This window comes from Peromyscus californicus, unplaced genomic scaffold, assembly GCF_007827085.1.
Source record: "Peromyscus californicus insignis strain IS unplaced genomic scaffold, ASM782708v3 Scaffold_3__1_contigs__length_106647218, whole genome shotgun sequence".
Classification (NCBI taxonomy): Eukaryota; Metazoa; Chordata; class Mammalia; order Rodentia; family Cricetidae; genus Peromyscus; species Peromyscus californicus.
The window spans coordinates 19,553,042-19,576,614 of NW_026294551.1; the positions used below are offsets into that span (position 1 = coordinate 19,553,042).

General features: G+C 54.6%; 1 protein-coding gene across 1 annotated transcript; it reads right to left on the reverse strand.

Moving 5' to 3' along the window:
• Positions 1–149: 149 nt before the first annotated feature.
• Positions 150–23,363, reverse strand: Fmnl1 (formin like 1). Its single transcript, XM_052756371.1, is given in 22 exon segments — positions 150–189; positions 782–933; positions 935–985; positions 1,530–1,654; positions 1,852–2,086; positions 2,088–2,146; positions 2,392–2,518; positions 2,520–2,645; positions 2,815–2,916; positions 3,450–3,599; positions 4,950–5,060; positions 5,341–5,415; positions 7,507–7,600; positions 7,744–7,820; positions 8,155–8,263; positions 10,822–10,839; positions 11,109–11,234; positions 11,703–11,786; positions 12,088–12,161; positions 12,971–13,084; positions 14,552–14,635; positions 22,810–23,363. Coding segments are annotated over 22 exon segments (2,262 nt in total). The 5' UTR covers positions 22,939–23,363.
• Between the last annotated feature and the right edge of the window lie 210 nt (positions 23,364–23,573).

Below are 23,573 nucleotides of genomic sequence, written 5' to 3' on the forward strand. Positions count from 1 at the left end.
TAATTATCATACAAGTAATCTAATAGATGTTTAATTTGGAAAATTTTCACAAAAAAACAAATATATGCATTACCAAATGTACACAATTATCAGATACAAAATAATAATAAAAGGGTTAGATATCTTTATTACTTTGAAATATATTTAAATCAGCTCCAAGAAATCAGGCTGAGAGTCTGAAGGTCATACCTGCATGAGGAAACAGAGGGGAGAGTGGGTGTCGTCCCACACTTACAAGTCCCAAAGAAAATGACAGAATAAACAACCGTCGACATTCAGTTTTGTAGACGGCTTCAGAGAACCAGAGACAGGAGTCACGGGAAGCTCCGGTCCTATCATACAACGCTGGCAGATGCTATATATAAATCCTTTGGCCTGGGTGCCCATGCTGGGCAGAAGCAGGAAGCGAGTGGGGAGGTCTCAATCTGGGCATGTACAGTCTTAGTTTTCTTGGCAAGAAAATGAGGACGATGTTCCCTGACCAGGACTGGTGTGAAGTTTGGTGGATTCTGTGTCTCACTGGTGGGTTTTTTTTTTTGGGCGGGGGTTGGTTTGGTTTTTCAAGACAGGGTTTCTCTGTGTAGCCCTGGCTGCCCTGGAACTCACTTTGTAGACCAGTCTGACCTGGAACTCACAGAGATCCACCTGCCTCTGGCTCCGAGTGCTGGGATTAAAGGCGTGCGCCACCACCGCCCGGCTACTGCTGGGGTTCTTACTAAGCTCTGCCTGATGATCCTAGGCTAGCAAGAAGACTGGGCCACACCCCAGTGCAGGTACTCACGTCTCAATGGCCTGGCAGATTCTGTCTGCCCCTAGGTTGCCCTTGCGCAGGGTGATGGCCAAATTCTTGGCCCGGTTGGCCTCAATGAGTGTTGCCTTGGTGGGAGCTTTGTGGGCTGCCTTCCCCTTCAGAGTGCTGAGGTCCAGGCTGGGGGCCTTGAGATTTGGTCTTGAACTGCTCCTCAAAGTCATTCATGTCTAGCTCCTAGGAATGCAAGGAAGGGAATACTAAGCTGAGTGGAGCCAAGATCTGCCCACACTCTGGGCTCAACACTGTGCCCAGAGCTAAGGTCGTTAGTGTAGCCTGACAGAACACCATTGGACAGAATAGCCAGTGAGCTAGCTTGACCACAGCCTTGACAGGAGATACAGGGGAGACACAAGAAAGGTGTGACAGAGAAGAACACAACAGAGGACCCAGATTCCCGGCCATTAAAGCTGAAGGAAGGGCCGAGCAGCCAGCAGTGAAGGAGATTATTCCAGGCAGAGAAAACAGATGGCCCAGAGGACAGGGAACCCATTCCAAGGTGAAACTAGAATCAGAAGGGCCCAGGCCTTAGTTGTCTGTGGGGACTGGGCAGAAAGGAGAGGCCACACTCGGGGAGAGGAGAGCCTGCATGGGTCAGGATGCTGCCTCCTGGATGCACCAACCCAGGGTCTTAAAGCCCACGCCCTGGGCGTCCCCATCCTGAAGGAGATGAGCACCCCTATGCCCAGCATGACCCTGCAGCTCTCTGGTGCCCACTCACCTGCAACACTTTCTCATCATTGAGCTCAGTGAAGACGGTGCCTGTGATCTGGCTGGGTTTCAATGCCACCCAGTTCAGCAGTGGCATCCGGAATTTGGTCTGGATGGGTTTCTTGGCTTTCACCCCTGGGAGCAGGAAGGAGGTGGTGAGCAATGCAGACACTGGAGGGAACTAACCCAGCCAGGCCTAACAAGACAGGCAGGAGGCAGGAGGAGATTCCTAGGTAGAGAGGGTCCTGGAGGACACCCCCGGGGGATGGGAGGGGGCACTGCTCCGCTTCCCCACCAGCCCTAGAAGATCTGAGATAGTCCACCCCACTTACCTGGGCCTATCTCTGGGCCTTGTCCTCCAAGGATATCAGGAGGCCCTCCCGGAGGGGGTGGGGGTGGGGGTGGTACTGGCCCATCAGTACCAAGTGGGGGTGGAGGGGGTGGGGGCGGCAGGTCTCCAGGCAACGGTGGTGCAGGTGGAGGCTCTGCGCAGCCTGGGAGGGGCGGGGCCGGCGGGGGTGCAGAGGGAAGGGCTTCCTGCGGGGACTGGAGGTTAGGTAGTGGGGGGTGGCGGGGGTGGTGGTGGCGGCGGCGGCGGTGGTGATGCTGCTCCGGGAACCGACTCTGCTGCAGGTGGGAGAAGTGAGCCCAGCGAGGGCGTGGGAGAAACTCGTCAACTTCTTGGCGTGGGGAGGGGGGGTCTCTGCCACCTCCCTGCCCAATGCATGCATCCCGAACCCATTTCAACCCACCTGCGTGTACCTGTACCATGCCCACAATCCCAACCTCCTTATCTTTCACAGCCAGGTATATCCCCCACGATACCCTTCCCTGCCCTGGTCTCTCTCCCCCAGCATGAAGCAACTGTGCACCTGGGCTAGGAGAGTCAGTGGGCACCCCCGGAGTTGGTGCGCTGTCACCACTGGGTGTCGCCACCGCTCCTGGAAGGATCTCGATGGAGACGACATCCCCGGGCCCCCGCAGGATTCGGATTAACCCCCTTTTCCTCAAGCTCCTCCACTTTAAGCTCGAGAGCTGAAGGTCGCACCACGGCAGGGGCAGGCACTTTCTCAGGCTCAGGGATACGTCTGGCAGTGCCCATGGGGTTTGACTCGCTGAAACGCTCCTGCGAGCCCCAGGAGAAGGATTAGTGCCCACCGGCAAGCGCTCTGGCATAGAGCAACCCCGCCCCAATCCTCTTCTGGGATATACTGGGATGACAAGCGGAGAAGTCTCCTTGGGAAGCCTGGCCCGGCCCACACCCCAGCCTGGCCCAGCCCACACCCACAGCTCACCCTCAGGGTCTCCAATTCCTTGCGGGCCTGGCTTAGCTGCTTCTCCAGTTCAGCGATCTTGGCCATGGAGTCGTTCTCTGCGTCCCGAAGCCGCTCTGTCAGCTGTGGCACCAGCACATGGTGAGCTACCACCCGCGGCCAGGCACTGGCACCGCCGCGGGTGAGGGGGGGCGGCATCAGGCAAGCCTGCCTGGAGGGCTGGGGGTGGCTCCCACATCCGCTTGGCCCAGCGTGCCAAGGGTGGGCCAAGCCTGGCACCTGAACCCAGATAAAGGAAGAGGGGGGAAACCGAGGCACCAGTGCACAGAAAGGTGGTAGGGGAGAAGGCTGTGCTGAGAGGGACCCCAAGATCTAGTTCACTGGAGTCGGGGTTTGGAATCTGCGCCGGGAGGAGGTGCCTGCTTTGCGCACAAGTCCCACACAGCGTGGGCGCTCCCCGAAGACTCATTGAGAAAGACACCAAAAGGACTCCGGATTTGGATCGAGGGCAAACTCAGAGCCCAGGCAGACTGCCGCCTCCAATCTACACCCAGAACTATGTCTTCCATTCAGTACTTGCTGCACAAGAGGAGCCCCGAGACAGCCTTCTGTGGGCCCACTGTGTGATGATGGACTAGGTTGGGGTCGGCTCTCACCAGTGCCACCTGCTCCTGCAGCTCTTCCATGTGCTCCAGCACTGCATTCTTAGTCTCTGTGTCCTCCAGCAGGGTTCCCACATCAAAAACGTTGTCCAGGTACGCCTGGATCTGCACCTGCAGCTTGTCACTCTCGGTGAGCCGGAGCCTCTGTCCCCAGACAGCAGGAGCGTGGTGAGGTCTGAGGTGGTGGCAGGGTGTCTATCCAACCACCACCACTAGAACCCAGAGTACTTGGGCTCTGGTTAGCTTTTAATTTTGACTGATATAATTCACATGCCACACAATTCACTATTTTAAGATGTGTTACCTCTTTTCTAAAAGCTCAATACCCCGGATGGAAACTCTAGGCCAGGTAGGGTTTCTTTTCCATTATCTCCTCTCCAGCCCCCGGCAGCCATGAATCTACTTTCTGCCTCTATGGATTTAGCCATTCTGGACATTTCTTATTTTTAAAAGTCATATACTATTCAGGGATTTTTATGTATGTGTGTCCCTGTGAGCGCTGATGGACACCACATGAGTTCTGATGTTCTCGGAGACCAGGAGAGCACATCTGATCCCCTGGGACTGGAGTTACAGGAGACTGAGCCTCTTGACATGGGTGCTGGGAACCACAGAGGGTCCCGGGTCCTCTGCAGGAGTAGTAAGTGCTCTTAATCATTAGACCATCTTTCCAGCCCTCTATTCAGTCTGTCGCCTCTGGCTTCTCTCTTCTTTCAAGGCTCAGCCATGCTGGAGCTTAGGTCAGACAACTTTCCTTGTTCCAGATGTATCTCATTCTACTGTGTGGCTAGACCGGCCTCGCCTCCTCTTGGTGTTTGCAGTCCTAGCTTTAGGAGATCCAGTCCCAAAGGCCCCACCCCTCTAGAAAGCCTCCCAAAGGAACCAGGCCAGAAGCTCTGGCTTCTCTGCTCACCCGTTCCTCTGTTCCCTCTTCCCAACACCCAGACTCAGGCTGAGGCAGCCCCCCAATGTGTATCTCTGGGCTCCCCATCATGTCCTGGTGTCAGGGCACCTGCCTCAGCTGATGCTCCTGGGTCACATCCAGAGCCACCTGAGCCTGTTCCAGGATCTCAGTGACAGATGTTATACTAGGTATCCGTCATGTGCCAGGATCTCTACATGTTTAGAGTCTTTATTGCCTCTGTGATTGACAGGAAAACAGGCTCAGAAGGATGAGCAGATGTGTGCAAGGTCACAGGGCTAGCAAGCAGCAGAGTAGGATTCTGTTTATTTGTGGGTGGTTTTTGTTTGTTTGTTTGTTTGTTTTACCATTTTGGAAGAGGGAAGAGGGAAGCCCAGACTGAACTTGAACTTGAGACCCTCTTGCTTTGGCCTCCCACGTGATATGATTGCTGCCATGTATCACCAAACCCAGCTCTCAGAGCCAGGATTTGAACTCAAAACCTGCTCATTACACACTACATACATAACTACATACTCCACAGTGGGTGGGTAATTCAGTCAGGGGGGCAGGGGGTGTGATGCAAGGCTCACCTCCAAGTACAGGTCCAGGCCCAGGTGGGTGAATTCATATTGCAAGAAGACACGGAAGTTCATGTTCTCCACTGAGTGTACCACGATGTTGATGAACTGCATGCAGGCCACCTGGGGGCCAGGAACACCAGTGCTGCTCTCTTCCACTTCCTATTTGTCCCCAAGCCTCCCTCCCTCTCCACAGTTCACATTCCACTAGCCTGGTCTTATAACCCTCAGGTCCTCTTGGTCCAGTCCTTACTCCCCCGACATCTACCCTTTCCCACTGACAACTCAGCAAGCCCTGAGCCCAGCCACCCAGGTCCTCAGCTGCTCCCAGCATGCAACAGGGCCCAGTCAATCCTCAGCGCACACACACACACACACACACACACACCAGCTCTAAGCTCACCATGAAGTCAATGTTACTGTCTTCATTCCGGAAATATTCCATCAGCTTTTCAAAACGGTGCTGCTCTCCGCACACCTGGAGAGGGAGAATGGAGGTCACTAAATAATGGGTCACACACCCCACCCTGGCTGCACTAGCATTGGGGTGCACTCCCACTGTCCTAACCACATGGTGTGCTGGCAAAGAGAACCACCACTCCCAATCCCCCAGCATCTTCAAAGCTGTGACCAGTCAAGCTTCAACTTCTCAGCCAGGCCTTCCCTACAAGCAGTTCCCTCTCCTGTGGCAACCCTGTCCCCCTTAACATGTAGCATTTTCTAAGACGACATAAGTCGCTCATTGATAAGCGGTTTCCTGACTTTTCATTATAGGCATTTGCATGCATATATATGTGCATATGTGTGTAGAAGCCAAAGGTCAACCTCAGGAATCAAACCAAGGTCTTCAGAAGCAAATCCATCTTTTGTTGTTGTTGTTGTTGTTGTTTTGAGACAGGGTTTCTCTGTGTAGCTTTGGTTGTCCTGGGACTCAGTCTATAGACCAGACTGGCTTCAAACTCAGAGATCCACCTGCTTCTGCCTCCCCAGTGCTGGGATTAAAGGTGTGCGCCACCACCGCCAGCTCAAATCCATCTTTTTCAAAAATATTTATTTACTATATGTGTTCCTGCTTAAACATATGTGTAAAATGTGAGTGTGGGTGTTTGCAGAGGCCACAGAGAGCACTGGATACCCTGGAACTGATGTTACAGGCAGTTGTGAGCCTCCTGATGTAGCTGCTGGAAGCCGAACCCAGGTCCACAGAGCTGTCTCTCCAGCTTCACACTGTGTTCAGAGACAGGGTGTCTCGGTGGCCTGGTGCTCACAGAGCAGGCTTGATTGACTGCCAGTGAGCTCCAGAGAACTGCCTGTCACTGTCTCCCCAGTACTGGAATGACAATCACATGCCACTAAACTTGGCTCGATTTTTTTTTTAAGATTTATTTATTTTATTTTAGGTATGTGAGTGCATACTTGCATGTATATGCAAGCATGCCTGGTGCCTACAGAGGTCAGAAAAGGGTATCACATGCCCTGGAACTGGAGTTGTGGACAGTTGTGGGTTGCCTTTTGATCTGGGAATCAAACCAGGGTCCTCTGCAAGAACAAGTGCCCTTGACCACTGAGCCATCTCTCCAGCCCCTGGGATTGTCTGTTTGTGCAACATGGTCTTGCTGTGCAGCCATGGGTGGTACTCACAAAGATGCACTTGCCCTTGCCTCTGGAGTGCTGGGATTAAAGTCGTGCTACCACGCCTGGCAAACCTGACTTTTTTATGTGGGGTGGGGGATTCAGGTCCTCATGTATGCATAGTAGGTACTTTATTGAACGAGTACCATTACCCCAGCCCTCTCATGACTTTCCATTTCTTTTGCTCACCGATGTATCCTAAGGGCCTGCTTCTGTGCCTGGTACATAGTCAGCCCTCGGCAAACATTTATGAAAGAATGAATGGCCGGGCGGTGGTGGCGCACGCCTTTAATCCCAGCCCTCAGGAGGCAGAGCCAGGCGGATCTCTGTGAGGTCGAGGCCAGCCTGGACTACCAAGTGAGTTCCAGGAAAGGCGCAAGGCTACACAGAGAAACCCTGTCTCGAAAAACCAAAAAAAAAAAAAAAAAAAACAAAACAAAACAAGAATGAATGAACATATCCAGCCAGCCCGTTCTCTTTTTTTTTTTTTTTTTGAGACAGGGTTTATGTTGGATTGGTTTTTGTTTTGGCATAAGTTTGGGGTTTGTTTTTGTTTTTGTTTGTTTGTTTGATTGATTTTTCAAGACAGGGTTTTTCTGTGCAGCCTTGGCTGTCCTGGAACTCACTCTGTAGACCAGGCTGGCCTCAAACTCACAGAGATCTAGGGTTTTGGGTTTTGGAGCTTAGAGGCTAGTCTTGAACTCACTATATAGCCAGTGATAATCTTGAAGTCCTAATCCTCCTGGCTCTGGGATTACAGTCTGTACCAACATGCTTAACTCATATCCTTCCTTAAAGATTGGTTGACTGGCTGGGCGTGGTGGCGTACACCTTTCATCCCAGCACTCAGATGCCCTATCAGAGGCCACAACTTCCGGCAACCAGACTCCAAGCAGTACCAGAAGGGCAAGTAGGTTTGGGATGGCGGACCCAGTACCTCCTTGAAGTTGTTAAAGGCTGCAAGAATGATGTCGTGTCCTCCCCGCACCAGGCACACGGCTGCCAGCAGCTCCAGCACCAAAGCCTTGGTTCTGGAAAGAGAAGGGGGAGGCTAGTCCCCACAGCAGGGGTGGCAGGGACCTGAGGACTGGGGAGCTGGGGTGGGGTGGGCAGCAGTCCTGGGGATAGGGGACAGAGTTTGCAAGGACAGAAGCAGTTAGGGCATAGACTTCACCTGGGGTTCTTGTTGTTAAGGCTCAGAGCGATCTCGTTGACACAGGCTGGGTGGTTCATAACAAGGCTGAAGCCGGACTGGGGAGAGAGAAGAGGTCAGCACCTCCAGGCAGGTCCCCGAGATTGCCAACACCCTCAGCATAGTCTGGGCCATGTTGTTCTGGCCTCTAATGCCCAAAGCTCTTCAGATCCAGCCATAAACTCTTAAGAAGTCAAGCCCTCCCCTCCTTTTTTTTTCTTTGTTTTTTTCTTTTGTCTTTGAGACAGGGTTTCTCTGTGTAACCCTGGCTGTCCTAGAACTCACTCTATAGACCAGGCTGGACTTGAACTCACAGAGATCAGCCAGTAGCTTGTACAGGCCCCATAGGGACAAGCCAGCTCCCTGAGGCCCCAACCCCACACCACAGCTGACCTGGTAGTTCATGATGGCTCTCAGACACATGATGCACACATGGACATCATCCTTCTGGCTGACGATTCGGGAATTCCTCAGGGCCTTCCTACTGTGGGCCGGTGTCAGCCTGGTGGATGTGGAAGAGGCAGCAGGGTCAGAGCCCCAATCCCCAGCTTCCTGTTCCACACACCAGTAAAATGTCCTTTGGAGTGAGGGGGACATATCTGGAACTCTAAGCCACGGTTTACTATCTACCCAACCCGACAGACCAGCTGAAGGCAGGCAGCCTTCCTCAGGGCCGGCATGCTGGGGACGGGGGTGTGGTGGTAAGGGTTGTTAAAGGCAGCAAACGTCCTTTCAAAGACTTGGTTTTTAAAAGGGCTGCTGTGAGCTAGGCATGGTGGCACGTGCCTGTAATTCCAGTATTTGAGAAGTAAGGGCAAGAGGATTGGGGTTCAAGACCAGCCTTGGCTACATAGTAGGGCGTTTGAGGCCAGCCTAGGTTACATGAGAGCTTGACTCAAAGACGAAAAAAGAGAGGGAGGGAGAGAAGGAGGGAGGGAGGGAGAGAGGGGGAGGAGGAGGGAGGGAGGTTGGGAGGGAGGGAGCAGAGCTGTGTTGTGAATGGAAAGCCCACCAAAGGCAAAGCTTGGAAATAGCGAGACACCAGAAATGTCTCCACAAGGTGGCGCTCACAACCACTTGGGCTCATCTTCCATCTTGAGAGGCGGCGGACTAAACTCAAGTGCCTAGATGCAAGAACATTGCCGCTCACCACTTAGGAGGGGGGCGTTTGGTCTCCCTGCACCTCACTTTCCTCGTAAAGGGAATGGCAGCATTAGTTCCACACAGGGGGAGGCAGGGGGAGTGAGACAAGGTCTCAAGTAGACCAGGCTGGCCTCCTTCCAGCTTTACACCGCCATACCCAGCAATGGTAGATACCTTCTTTGGGTGTACATGTGTATACATTTCATGTGTGTGCAAGTGTGTGTGTGAGTGCTTATGCATTTCCTCTACGTGTGTGTGTGTGTGTGTGTGTATGCACACATGTGTGCACTTCAGTGTGCATGTGAAGCCCAGAGGTTTCATGTATCTTCCTTTATCAGTCTTTATTTGTTTTTGAGACAGGGTCTCTTATTAAACCCAAAACACTCTGTGTCTACTGACTGGCGGGCCAGCAAGTTCCAGAAGTCCTCCCGTCTACCTCCCCAGCACTGAGAACACAGGGGCACCCACACAGGGGTGCGAACACAGGTGCATGCAGCTGTGCCCGATTTTTCCATGGCTGCTAGAGATCCAAACTCAGGTCCGCCAGCTTATGCAGAAGCCCTTAACCCCCAAGTGGTCTCCCGAGCCCCTGCTTTGTTCTTTTGAGACAAGGTCTCTCACTGGGACCTGGTGCTCGCCAGTTAGGCTAGGCTGTCTGGCCACTGAGCCTCGGGGATCTTCTCATCCCCGCCTCTCCAGTCTGGGATTACAAGCTCATACCACCGTACCCAACTTCTTCCAGGGATGCCAGGGACTCAACTCAGGCCTTCTTGCTTACGGGGCAAGCATTTTACTGACTGAGCTGTCTCCTCAGCCTCAAGAATACCTTCCTCACAGGCTTGTTGGGACTGTGTAATGCGCTCCAGCCTGGCACCTAGTAGGAGTATACCGAGTGTGCTCTCTGCTACTCTTGAGGTTTTCGCGACATTTCTGTAACTTTTCTAGCCCGGCTAGCCAGTTCCACCTCTCCAACTGAGTCCTCCCTACTGCTTGCCACATCAACCTTTCCTATCACTGCTCAAAAGTGTCTCAGTCTTTGTTCATGCTGCTCCCCGCATCCCCATCGCTTGCTCTGAGGCCACTGTCCATCCGTCCATCCGTCAGACATCATCCCCATGTCACCTCTTCTGGAAATCTTCCTAGTACCCACAAGCAATGGACACCTGCCTTCTCAGGGATGCAGGTCACATCTCTGTGATTATGCTCCACACTAAATTGCCTTTCCGCTAGACTGTGGCCCCCGAAAGCAGGATGAATTGTCTTGTGAGCACTTACCACTAATAGGTGCTATTTAGGAAGTATATCTAGTAAGTGTCTAAAAAAATGTTTGTTAAGTGAATGAATGAAGGAAAGAAACAATGTGAGATCTTGGGGCCTAATATACAGTTGGTCCAGGCTGGTGGTGTAGCTCAGTGTAAGAGTACTTGCCTAAAATGCCTGAAGCCCTGGATGCAAGTCCCAATGACAGTGTGTGTGTGTGTGTGTGTGTGTGTGTGTGTGTGTGTGTGTGTACACATAGATATGTATGTGCATGTATTTTACGGGGCTGTGGAGATGGCTAGTTGGTAAGATCACTTGCTATAAAGAAAGAAGACCTGAGTTCAAATCCCCAGCACTCATCTACAAGTCATGCTTAGCTGGATCAGCTATTGGCACACACACACACACTGACCACACATACACACACACACAAATAGATAAACATACATTTGGTCCCTCAGACCCAACACAGGAAGCCAGTGCTCCAGGGTCATCTCCTCCCCCTCCCTGCCTCCCAACAAGATGGCAGAACATCCTGTCAGGATGAGGAAACCAATCCGCAGCAGCTGAACTCAGGGGCATCAGCTGACTGCGTCTTCCAACCCACCACCCCACAGAGTCGGCCCAGCATGCACCTGCCCCCAGGTGACTACGTACCGGGGAGAAGGGGGGCACCTGGAGGCCACATAGGAAGAAACAAGGGGTTAGATGGGTACAAAAGGGATCCTACCAACCCCCAAGCCCTCTCCTTATTCCAGTCCCCCTCAGATCCTAGTCTCTAGGTGCCTGCACCTGAAGATTTAATATACTTGTGTCCAGAAGCCAAGACTCTGATCCCCCATGCTGAACTACACCTCCCACGGTCCGTCGGGGTCCTGGTTAGATGTGGCAGTGTGCAGTCCCATCCTCTACTCTCCCATCATCCCATCTGGGGCCCCACATACTTGATGGTCAGGCGACTTTTGGGCACAGATGAGGGTGGTGCCTTGGTGAGGTCTTCCACGGACTGATCCAGGGGCTTGCTCTTCTCTGCACTTGAGGCCACATTGTCTGTACTTTCCATGTCATACCTAGAGATGCGATGGAAGGAGCCCCACAGGGGACACTTAAATGGGGGCAGAGGGACATGCTAGGCAGAGCAGATTTGCAGGAAAGACTGAGGCAGGAGGAGGAGGCTATGTTCATTCATGGCTCTCGTTTTTGTTTTTGCTTTTGTTTTGAGACAGCTTCTCACTCTGTAGACCAGGCTGGCCAGAACTCACAGAGATCTGACTGTCCCTGCCTCCCAAGTGCTGGGATTAGAGATCTGGACCACCACAGCCTGGCTCATCTATGACTCTACGCTGAGCAAGGTGAAGGGGGTAGGAACGTCCCTTCTGGCTGAGGACAGGCCTTCCCAAGAACCACTGCCCAGAGCCAAGTCCAACTGTCCCGTGACAGGGCAAGAGATCAGTTCCTGTTCAGAGGGGTAGCTGAGGCCTAGGAATGTGTGATCAGGACTCTGAGAGGCAGCCTGAGGGTTGGAGACAGGAGCTTACGTGACAGAGCATTGAGCGAAGGCCAGGTACTCAAGCAGGACATCCAGGCCACGGTTCTCTTCATTGAGAAACTCCTGCACCCACCTGCAGAAGACAAGGTTCCATGAGTTGCAGCCAGAAAGAATTCTGCCCAAGTGAGCAACAAGCACGCAAAGCAAAAACCCTTGAGTGCCCTTGCCCCAGAACATAACACCATCCCCCATCCTCAAGAGACTCAGGGATACCAGGGGATGCTGAGGGCCAGAGCAGGACCCACAGCCCAGCTGTGCATGGAAGTCCAGCACAGGCAGCAGGGAATGAAGGAAATGGTCCACAAGGTTAGCCTATGATGGAGGGGCTGGAAAGCCCCAGAGGCTTCCAGGAGGCAGAGTTTTCCTAAACTCACCCAATGTGGTTTGTCCTCAGGGAAGTTTCCAGTTCCCGAAGCACCTGCGTAGACTCCTGAACTCGCCTCTTAAACTGGGGGCCAAAAAACGAGTCTGTAGGTGGAGCCCAGACTCCCACAGTCCTGAGGCAGCAGCCAGAAGTATGCACCCACACCATGCGCTCAGACTCCCACAGTCCTGCGACTGCAGCCAGAAGTATCCACCCGCACTATGCGTTCACGGCCTTTCACGTTCAGCCTCCCCCACCACCTCCACACACCTGCCCAGAAGAATGAACAGTCGTGGACTACACGCCCCCCCTCCGACGTGGAGGGTATATCCACACACGTTTGAAGACTCAGAGTACACAGACATACCTCCATACAGAGATTATAGCATACACGCACACAGGCACATCTCTACACAAACATACTGGACACAGACACATCAAACACAAGCCTGCACATCCACCCAGGAGACCCTGGATATGTACACATAGGGTGCCTACCCATTTGTTTACGTATGGGTATACACACACTCATTTTTCTCCCTCTCTCTCTTTCTCCTATACATGGACTCAGGGATACACATGAGAACAAACATATCTACAAACCTCAAAATACATACATCCACCACGTACATCTATCTATGCATGAATAAACAGGGTACACATGTGTACACACACAATAGAAATACACAAAGGAATGATCATGTAAGTACATCTAAGATACATACATGAGTCTATGAGAGAGCCTGCCTGGGGTGCTCAGTCCCCAATAATTAAATTACATATACACACTTCTACATGAACTCACACAAGGCCACAAAAAAAGACATACATGGCTGCCCCAGCTGTTTAGAGTACAGGATGGAAGAGGGCAGAATAGAAAGGGAGATATGTACCCCCAGATTGGACATCCAATCAGCTGCTACCTTTCGGCTGACCCCACCAGTATCCAGGTAGCTCTTCAGCTTCTGAATGTAGGCTGCGGGGGGATTCTTGACTTGAAACCGCTCCTGGGGAGATGGATGGAGTGTACAGAGAGTCGGTCATAGCAACCCAAAGACCACTGGGTAGTTTTCCTCCCAACGCCCCCTTCTCAGCTCAGCCTTGAAGTCCCAGGCTGTCTTAAACTGCTTCTGGAACACCAAAAGTACAAACTTTGGACATATGGAAAACCTTAGCCTCAGGCCTGGTTGTGCCTCTCCTGGGGCCAGGGGACTAAGGCCAGTCCTGCCGGAGGCCCTGCCTTGGGTTATTCATTCAGGCCTGTCTTGCCCTTCCTGGACTAGAGTGGAAAGTTCAACCTGGAGCCAGCTCCCTGGCAGGTAGACAGGCCATCTTCAGAACAGATGTTCTGTCCCTCTGCATAGATGGGAACCTGTGAGCGCTCTTTGCCTGTATTCTGCTGCCCTAGTCCCTCACACAGAGGCAAGGACCACAGCAGAGACACTCCCCCACCCCCAAGGCTCCTATCCTTCCCAGCCCAAAACCCTCAGATGTGCCCAGATACCCTCTCCCACTTTCTACTCTGCAGTCTTTGAGCCTACCCTCTGAGAATCCAGGCAGCGCCCTCTAACAGGGACACCTACGACAACTGCAGAGGCGTTAGGGCACCCCCAACTCTGCCATGATGGATGCCCAGCTGGTATATCTCAACCCAGTCCATTAGTGGAAGGCTTCGCTGGGTCCTGGAGAGTGGGAGGTTCCTCTCTCCAACTCCCTACCCGCCAGCCTCCAGGCCTCTGCTTAAAAGCAGCTCCTACCTCTTCTTCTGGATGACCCTGCAGCAACCAGCCTCCACCCACCTCCACCCCTGCATGAGGCAAGAGTTCTCTGGGCCCCCAGCAGTTGGAGGGATGAGGCAGCCCATGGAACTCAGGGCTCGGCCAGCAGTCTGAACTGTCTGCTCTTGGAGATGGTTGCTTGACTGTGTCTCCTCTGACCTCAGAAATAAAAAACAGCTGTACCTGCTCCTTCCTCCCCCTCCAGTTGGCTAAACCCAGGGACATTTCCTCCTTTTCTCAACCCAGGGTAAGAGCGTCAAGCCACCGGGCATGGAGACCCACGCCTGTACATAATCCCAGTACTCTGGAAGCTAAGGCAGAGGAACATGATTTTGAAGCCAGCCTGAGCTGTGGAGTAAGACTGGGTTTGAAAACCAGACACAAAAACTCAAGTGCTGTGGCCATAGCTCAGTGGTAGGCCGCTTGCTTAGCATGCGCGAGGCCCTAGGGCCCCAGGTGTGCGGAGCAGAGAGGGCAGCCGCTGCCAGTTCTCTAGGACACCCCCTGCTGAGGACCCCTAAAGTTTCTGATCAGGTCCTGCAAGGGAGGATAGAGTCCTACGAGGGCCCCCCATCACCTCAGTAGATATATCCCCTGGGCAGCACGGTGGGGCCCCTCTCCTGCCAGCTCCCGCGTCTTCAGGGCAGGGTGCCCCAAAAGCAGAGGTAAGGGCAGGCGAGCCTTCCCGGCACCTACCTGGTCACAGATGAGTTCCCACTTCTTCTCATTGTCATACTGGCTCAGCAGCTGGACCTTGTCTGGAGGCAAGTTCATACAGTTCTGGGGAGGTGGAAGACAAAGGCCCTTGAGTCCAGGACTCCCCCATAACCAAGAAGGAGGGAACGAGCATCTTCAGGGAGTCCACAAAGCTCCCTCAAAGACGTACATCCTCTCATCCTAACAGATAAGCAGTGTTGTCCAGTGAGAAAACCGAGACCCAGAGAGGTAGGCCACTATCCCTGAGGCCCTGGGGCCCAAGCTGGAAAGAGATGGGGTGGGGGATGGGGATTCAGAATCTAAGACTGACTGGGCCCTGCCACCATCACATCACCATCCTGGCACACCTGGCGTGAGGTAAGTGGGTACATTCCTCAGGGACCTTCAACACCTCTAGGCTCCATTTTACTCACGGGAGCTAAGAAGACATGATCTCTACCCCCATCTAACGGGGAAGCCGTCTCACTCCTACATGTCACCAGACACTTTGTGTGCACAGACTAGGCCCAGAGGGTTGAAGGGGCTTAGGGCAGTGTGTCAGTCACCAGGGAGTTCCAGAAAGACGTGTCACAGCGGCAGAGGTGGGGGGAATTTAGGGAGAGAAGCCATTCTACCGCAGACTAGGCAGAACACGGGGCCTGTGGTTCTGGTGGCCCAGGCTGGGACTCTCCCACAGCCCCCCCAGGATCTAAGATACATCAGCAGGACTCTCCCCAGGGCCTCTTCCCCTAGCTGCACGTTCTTGTCACCACAGGTCAGATGAGACGTACAGTACAGCCAGGACTGTGGGTTTAAGTGGGTGTTGCCAAAAGCAGGGGTCCCCATGTCCCTAAGGACAAGCCCAACAGACCTAGAGAACAAGACCAGTTCACCCCAGTCCAGGAAACCTCATTTAATAAGAATCTAACTATATGTCAGTCCCCCAATGCCAATTCCTGCCCTCCTGGAGCTCCCAGTTTAGTGTGGATCTCTACCGGGGATATAGGAAGCCCCAAGGAGCTCAGCCCAAAGTCTGGGAGTTGTCTGCCACCCACTCTGGTAGTTCGGGCTATATGCTCTCTGACCCTTGGCTCTGAGAAGAGGCCATCCCTGGAGCAGAGAAGGAGCCACACCCACTCCAGACTCCTCAGCTAGCTTCCTCTCTTGGGTGGCAGGGTTAGGTCTGGGGCTCTGGCCAGACCTCACCCCAAAATCACTGCCTTGACTCATCCACGGAGAACAGGAAGCTGGGTATTATCAGCCCCCATTGCCTAAGCTTTCCGGCTGGGGCCCTATTTGTGAGGTGAAACTGCCCACCCACCACACGCCAGCCAGGGACTGAGGTACGTCATCCCTGTGTCCCCATTGCGAAAGCCAGCCTAGCCGGAGGAAACTGCAGCAGACCAGGCCTGCTCCTGCTGCACCACAGAGCCTTTCCAAAAGGGGTCTGAAGGCTGTGGGGTGGGGCCTACGCTACTTCAGGGGGCCTCGGAAGCCACTTTTTCCTCTCTGTCTTTCTGATCTATCCTCACCCGACAGAGACAGAGCTAGGGGGGCTGAGGTACAAGCCAGGCTGGAGAAAGAGGAAGTGGGAGCCAGGCCTGCCAGGACCCTGGAGCTGGAGCCAGTGCAGAGGAGGGAAAGGAGGAGGATGCTGAGCCCACGGTTCTGAGCCTTAGAGGGACAGTCTCTCTGATGTGGGATGTCTGAGGTCTCACTTACCTTGGAGACCTGTTTGGCTCTGGAATGGCCCAGTAGCACTTCATTTTTGTTTGTTTGTTTGTTTTGTTTGTCAAGATAGGGTTTCACTACGTCCTGGAACTCGCTCTGAAGCCCAGGCTGGCCTCAAACTCACGGAGATCTGCCTGCCTCTGCCTCCTGAGTGCTGGGATTAAAAGCCTGTGCCACGACTACCTAGCAGTAATTCTAATTTCAGTAACAAGCCCATCGTCAGGTTTAACAACCAGCCGTACCTAAATGAATTTCATGCCAGACACTGACCTCCTCTTGTCCTGACCGCCATCACTGGCACTGTTTATACGCCCATCTCACAGATGCAGGCACAAATTAATTCAGTGACCTGCCCAAGGTTACCTTAGGAAACCAGTAAGCGGAGGGGTGAGGGGTGGAGGGGGGAGGGGTGGGGGGAGGGGTGCTGACTGGCCTTGAGCCACAGCCCTAGTTCAGACCCTCAGGGCCACTCCAGGGTTAGGGACAGACAACCTCCGCATGGGGCCGCTGGATGTACCTGTCTCAACAATGGCAGAAGGCAGGGTGCCCCTTTACCCCTTCCCTACCTGGGACTCTTCAGGCCCCAGGCCCACGTGCCAGCCTGCCAGACAATCTAAATTTAGGCTCAGAAATCAGAAATAGCTCTGACAGCGCTGAGCACTCATTAGCAGCTGCTCCCTGGCTGTGGCTGTGCCCACCAAGGAACAGGGTATCCAGGGAGCAGGAGATGGGCCAGCAAATGCCATTCACTCGGGGTGAGGTAGGGCCACCCTCAAGCTAGGAGCCAAGTCCCATACCAGGGCCTTCAGCGAGGGGTTGTTAGCACAGTGAGCAGGTGCTGGGGGATTACAAAAGGCTGGCTGACATTGTCCAGATAGGACAGGAAGGGCTAGTCCACACGTATGAGTGGTCCATCTGCCTCCCGAGAGGATGGAGGAGAGCGGCTGTGATGCAGAGGTACTGAAGAGCGGCTGTGATGCAGAGGTTCCACCGAGGTGGGCTCTGGGTCCACCTAGTCAACTTATTGGCCTGTCAGCCTCAGCTTCCTCCTCCACAGAATGGGCACAGGTTGGCCCGCCTCCTACTCCCAGAGTCCTGGCAATATTCAGAAGCTATATTTTGATATAATAACGTTCTCTGGTGCCCCACGGCCAGGAAGGGGCATCTCACAAATGTGGGGCACAGGAGACAGGAGGGGTCCACAGAAGAGTTCAAGGTCAGGGGAGGGGGGATGGTAAGTGAGCAGAGATGCTGTGAAAACATCTGCATTGCCCAAAGCTGGCTCCAAAGTTTGGTCAAACCTGTCCTGGCCCTTTCCCTACAGTCCTATTGCTTCAGGCCAGGTGAGGAAGCAGATGGGGTTAATTGGATGGGGTGTGGCCAAGCAAAGGAGCTGATGCTTGCCATTTGGCATAGGCCTAGTACAATCCCAACACTCTAGAGCCAGAGACAGGAAGCTAGCTCCAAGTCTGAAGCCAGACTGGACTACATAGTGAGAGAATGTATAAAAAATAAATAAGTAGGAACCGGGTGGTGGTGGCACACACCTTTAATCCCAGCACTTGGGAGGCAGAGGCAGGCGGATCTCTGGATTTGAGGCCTGCTTGGTCTACAGAGAGAGTTCTGGGATAGTCAGGGCTACACAGAGAAACCCCGTCTTGAAAAACAAAAACAAACAAACAAAAAAATAATAATAAATGGTACTGATTTCATTCATATTCCTATTAGACTATGAGGGGACAGCCTTTCTCCCTGCCCAGACCTCTTGAGACTCCAGAGGTGGATCCCAGCTTCAGGTCCTCCAGGCCCAGCCCCTGCAAACTCATGCTATGAGCCTGCCCTCCTGGCACTGTCTGCCTTGTTGACTTCTGAGACACTGTCCCAGGAGACTGAAGACTCTGGACACATCTGGACACTGCCACACCCTACAATTTCACTTTCAATTTGCACTCCATCCCACCACCCCACCCCTTCCTCACAGCCCAGCCCCTTGAGGTCCAGGAAGCTCCTGAAAGTGGACCCCAATTCCAGTGTCAGGTAACCCGGGAGCTCAGCATGACAAGGCCAAATGCCAAGGCGCCCTCCAGGCCTGTTTGTGCCACCGCCCCTCCCCCTCCCCATCAGGTCCCAACCTTGGCATTCAAGCCGTCCGCACATATGCAGAAACAATCAGTTGCATCCATCACTTAAAATCCCGGACACAGACTTGCAGGAGCTCTTACAAGCAGTCCCAGGTTTAGAGGAAACTATGTCGTAACCCATCCTGCATCAGGAGCTGAGAACCCCAAAAGTTACTAGTTTCTCCAGGGTCAGAGGTGAGTGAGAGCCAGGACATCACACCTGGCCACCCATATAATCCAGGCTAACAAGAGAATAACAACAACAACAATAATTAATATCCCCTAAACACTTCTCGGGCCTCAGTTCCCTTCCAAGTATTGTAGATCTATTATCAACTCATTTAAACATCAACAAGGGAACCAGTCACTGCGATAACCCCACTTCCCAGATGGGAAACAGAAGCACAGAGATATTAAGTCACTTGCCTGAGGAGACCTAGCTGACAATGTGGTTTAAAAAAACTCAAAGTTTGTTTGGTTGCCCCCGCCCCAAAGTAAGGGGTACTGGGGTCCTGGCTACAGACAGCCCTAGCCCCAATCCCCCGACTGAGAAACCAGGAACAGTCACAGTAGCTTCCTGCCACCCAGCACCCTACACTTCCTGTTGTTGCCCACACTGAGTTCTTACTCACAGGGGGAACCCCCCCCCCCCAGCACACTATCCGTGTAGGGAAGTAGAGGCCTCCCAACCCCTTCTCGTGTGTGTGTGCACACCACGGCTGCTGCCACCGTTAGCACCGTGCTACTCCACCCAGCAGGAGAGCTGGGCCCGCCCTCTCGTGGTTTCCGGCCACCAGGCAGTTTTCGGTCTAGGCCTCATTGCTTCTAACCTGTGCAATGGCAAGGAGGCCGCCTGACCTGTGATAGCTGAGGACCTGGGGGTGACTCAATAAGGCTGGCAGCCTGGGATGTTCCTGGTGGGGGAGGGGCAAAGGGCCTCAGGATGGAGAAGCCCAGGACAGCTCCCTTTGTGCACTGTAGGGAGTATGTGCTCCTTGGTAGGATCTGTACTGAGCCCTCTGCTTAATCTTTTACGTCAGCGATCCTAGGAGGTCGCCATATACCTATTATCCTCTTTTACATGTATGAAAAACTGGAGCTCAGAGAGGTGAACTTGTCCAAGGTCGCCCGTGAAATAAGCGACGAGGATGAAACTCATCCACTCCGCCGCATGATCCCAAACCCCAACCCCTTCAAAGGCAGGGAGACCCAAGCCACCTTCCAGAATTTTGTATTCCCAAGAAAAAGGCAGAGGTGGCCCCAAGGGCAAACCCACCTGCTCCTGCTCATCTCATCCAGCTGACCCTAGATGCCATTGTGAATCATGCCCGCTACACCCCTGCATTTCAGGTCAGCATGTGCTAGCCCTGCCTGCTGGAAATGTCAGCTCCGGCCTTTGCCCAACCCAGCATCTAGCCACAAGGCCACACCCCAGTGAGATCCACTGTGGAGACAGTCCAGAGGCACAGGGACTGAGTGACACCCCAAGCACCTGAGTGACACCTCTGCCACTGACCAGCAAAGTAGAGATGTCCAACCTGCTCTTTACCACCGGCCCCAGAAGCGGAGGTAGAACACCAAGGACCTATATTCCGATTGGCTGTCCTGACTGGTCATACTGCCTGAAAAAGTGCCCATGTCCTGGATGCAAGAGCCCCTCGGGGAGCTAGAGCCTTGCCTTGCAAACTCCTCTCCTCATAGTGCAGCCCCGCCTGCATACAGTATCACTCAGCTTCACACAGGCATCCCCAGGCACTTTCCCTTATTCCTTTACCCCGGGGCCACAGGCAGATCACTGGGGCCAGCCACATACATAGCACTCCTGGCTGTCCTGGACAGGGTGGCTTGCCATGCCAACCCCTCACTCTGCCTGACTCTCAGAGAAGACAGGGAGGTGCTGGAAGACACCCAGCCTTGGGCACGAGCGTAGGAGCCTGCCTGGCTGGTGTTCCCACCACCATAGCAGGCCTGTGTAGTGGGGCAGCCATGGCTCCTCCGCGGTTGCTAAGGCAGCAGCCAAAAACCCTGGCTCAACCTGCTCTTTCTCCCCAACCCCATTTTAAGCAGGGCATCCCCCCCCCTCTCTCACAGCCTTCTTGGGAAGGTAGTACCCATCATCCTTGGTGGGAAAACATCTCTCTGCTCCCCTTGCCTGGCTGGTGGAAGCACCCCCAAACCCATAAAAAAGAAGAGCCATGGCTAAGAGAAGAGGAAGAGTTTAGGGAGTTGGAATCCTGCTCCCTACCGGGGATGAAGGGGTAAGCTGAAATGATAGGTTCCCTGGGGCCATGTGACTGGGGAACTGTGTTCCCCAACCAACATTGGGGGATCCATAGGGTGGGACACCCACAACAACTTCAGGTTCTTTTCGAATTGATATCACCTAAAAACTGAGCACCGGCCCTAGGAGTAGGGGTCACATGGAGCCACACCCAACTGTCAGACTCCCGGGTTCACCAAATCTTTAGCCCTGGGTAGCCTCAGGCAGAGGTCAAGGCTGTTAATTCAGGTGGGGCTCATGACCCTGATGGTCAGGGAACTAGAAAAGCCAGTTCTAAACCATGTGACCTGAGGATGGGTTTACCCACCCAGGAAGAAGGGATGCATTGGGTTCCAGGGGACCCGAAAGGCATGGGTACCCCTTTGTATGCTGCTGCCCTGGACTCAGAAAGGTCCATCTCCTGGTCTTCCCTCCATGTCCCGGCACTCAGAGGCTCCCAGCTGCATTTCATCACCACAGCCATAAGTCTGGCCAGGGCAGTCAAGTCCCACCCTTACTTCAGAACATCTCCACTTGACTTTTGGAATTTCCACTGGTCTGAATTATTCAGAAGGCTCCTCCTCCCCATGACTGAACAGATTGGGGCCCAGACCTACCCCTATCCATAGACACACGCATAAAGGGAAAGATGACCCATGGCCCCCCTGTCAGGCTGACCTCATCACTAACTCAGACTCCTTACATGCCCCCTCCCCCACTTCCTCAGCTCAGCTGAACTTGGCCAAGGTCTGAATTGGGAGAAGAGGGAGTTAGGGGCAGGTGGAGAGGTAGGGAAGTTCGAGAGGTAGGGAAGTTCGAGGCTAGCCTGGTCTGAAATGTCCCTCAGAGGCCCTGCCTTCCCAAGGACAGGCCCCACCCCATCTTAGAGATGCCCAGGCTCCTCTTGTCCTTTTTTTGGAGGGGACGGGAGCCAGGATTCTCAGGAACTGTTGGGAGGTGCCCCTTTGGGATCATACAAAGGATCTAGCAAGTCAAGTCTAATGCCTGGCTAGCCAAAGTGGGGAAGTAATGCTGTCTAGGAGGTGAGGGGACAGAGGTCCAGCACTTCTTTGCTTCCAGAGTGAACCTCTCCTGGGCTGCCCACCCTCAGACCTGCAACACCAGCCTACTGAAACTGAGAAGTGCCTCCAGGAAACAGTCCACCCTGTCACCCAGTGTCCAGCAAGGGATGGCTAACAGTAGACAGACCACTGGGCAACCACCTACAAAAGAGAGCAGGAAAGGGTGCTGGGGTAAAGAGGGGAAGTGAAAATGAGTGGCCTTTCCCCTTCCCAACCCTTCTTCTGCCTCCCACCCTTCTTAGGAACCTTTGCCTGCACTGGAGTGCCCACCCTACCAGAAACACTTTGACTGCTCCAGGCTCAGCCTGAGTTGATGGCTCCCTCCCCCAGGGGCCTAGACTCCAGCTCCTCCCTCTCCATCCCATCCCCTGCCCCAATTTCCCAAGCAGGTAACAGCCAAGGGGGAGGGGAGCCGTCCAGACTTTGGTTCCAGCCCAAGGCAGAGTGACCAACCCACCCTGACCCCGCCCTTCCTAATGTTACTCCTTTCAGTGGTTAGGAGCGGGTGACCACGGTGGATGCAAGCACCCATTCCGGGGCAAAGCGGGGCGCGGGGGGCGATCAGAAACACGAGCTGAGGACTTGAGAGTCCAACTCCTAGGCCAGACACACCAGAACAAACCAGAACCAAATACTCCACTAGGGCTACGGCTTCCAGGAGGTTAAATTATAACCCCTTCCATCTTTGACCCTGAAACGCAGAAGGGCGGGCACTCCAGACCCGCACCCAGCAGCTGGGCCTGCGTGCAGTGGAAAAGGGGGCGCCAGCCTTCTCCCACCCTGCGCGCGTTCGGAACCCAACCTCACAGGGCATTTTTGACACCTTGAGACCTAGGAGCATGGGGTGGGGGTTCCCTTAAGAAGGCTTACTGGAGGTGGCTGAAGAAAGTTTTTTGTGGGGGGAGAGTGTTAAGTCACTCTGAAAGATGACACTGTCACTCCCACCCCCTGGAGGGGCAGCAGGTGGGCCAGGGATCTCCAAGCGGCACCTGGGTCCCAAGAGGCGGGGACGCGTACGGAGCCCCTGTCATCCCAGGCTCCTGGCGCGCACCGGGTCACACTCACCAAGACCCGCGTGAACCTCTCCTCCAGCTCTCCAGCCGCCGGCATCGGCTGCTTGGGAGCGGCTGGCTGCTTCGGGGGCGAGGCGGTGGGGCCCGCGGGCTGCTCGGCGCTGCCGGCCGCGTTGCCCATGGTGGTCCCCACCCAGCCGGCCAGGCGCCTCCAGCCTCGGAGATCCAGTTTTCCCAAGGGGTCGCGGACTAGGCTCCCGGAGCCGGGGGCGAAGGGCAGTGGCGGGTGGCGGGGCTGGGCTCGGCGTCTCTCGGCTCAGCGGCGCGCAGGGGCCGGGGTGCGGCGTCCCATCGCGGCGGCCCCGTCCGAGGGAGCGGGCGACGAGCGAAGCTCGGGGAGGAAGTCGGGCTGCAGGCGGCCGGGGCCAGAGGGCTGGGCCGGGGGCAGGAAGCTGCGGCGCGGGCTCCCCCCTCGGCGATTTTCGAACTTCTGCTGCCGCTCCCGGTGCGCGCAAACCGCAGTTCTCCGCCGCGCACCCGGCCCCAGGGGGGCGGGCTGCAGGGAGGGGGCGGGCGCGGGCGCTGGCCGGGGGTCCTCCGCAGCCATGGCACGCCGGCCGGGGTCTGCCGAGCCCTGCACCTGCGGCGGAGGGGGCGGCCGCCGATGCACCTGCCCGAAGCCGAGCAGATCCAGGCGAGGCCGAGAATACGGCGGCGTGCTCGCCAGGCGCCTCCGGGTCCTAGAACCGCAGCTCTCTGCCCGCCCAGAGCCGGGCCGTGGGGGTCTCTGGGCCTGGGCCTGGGGAAGGCAGACCC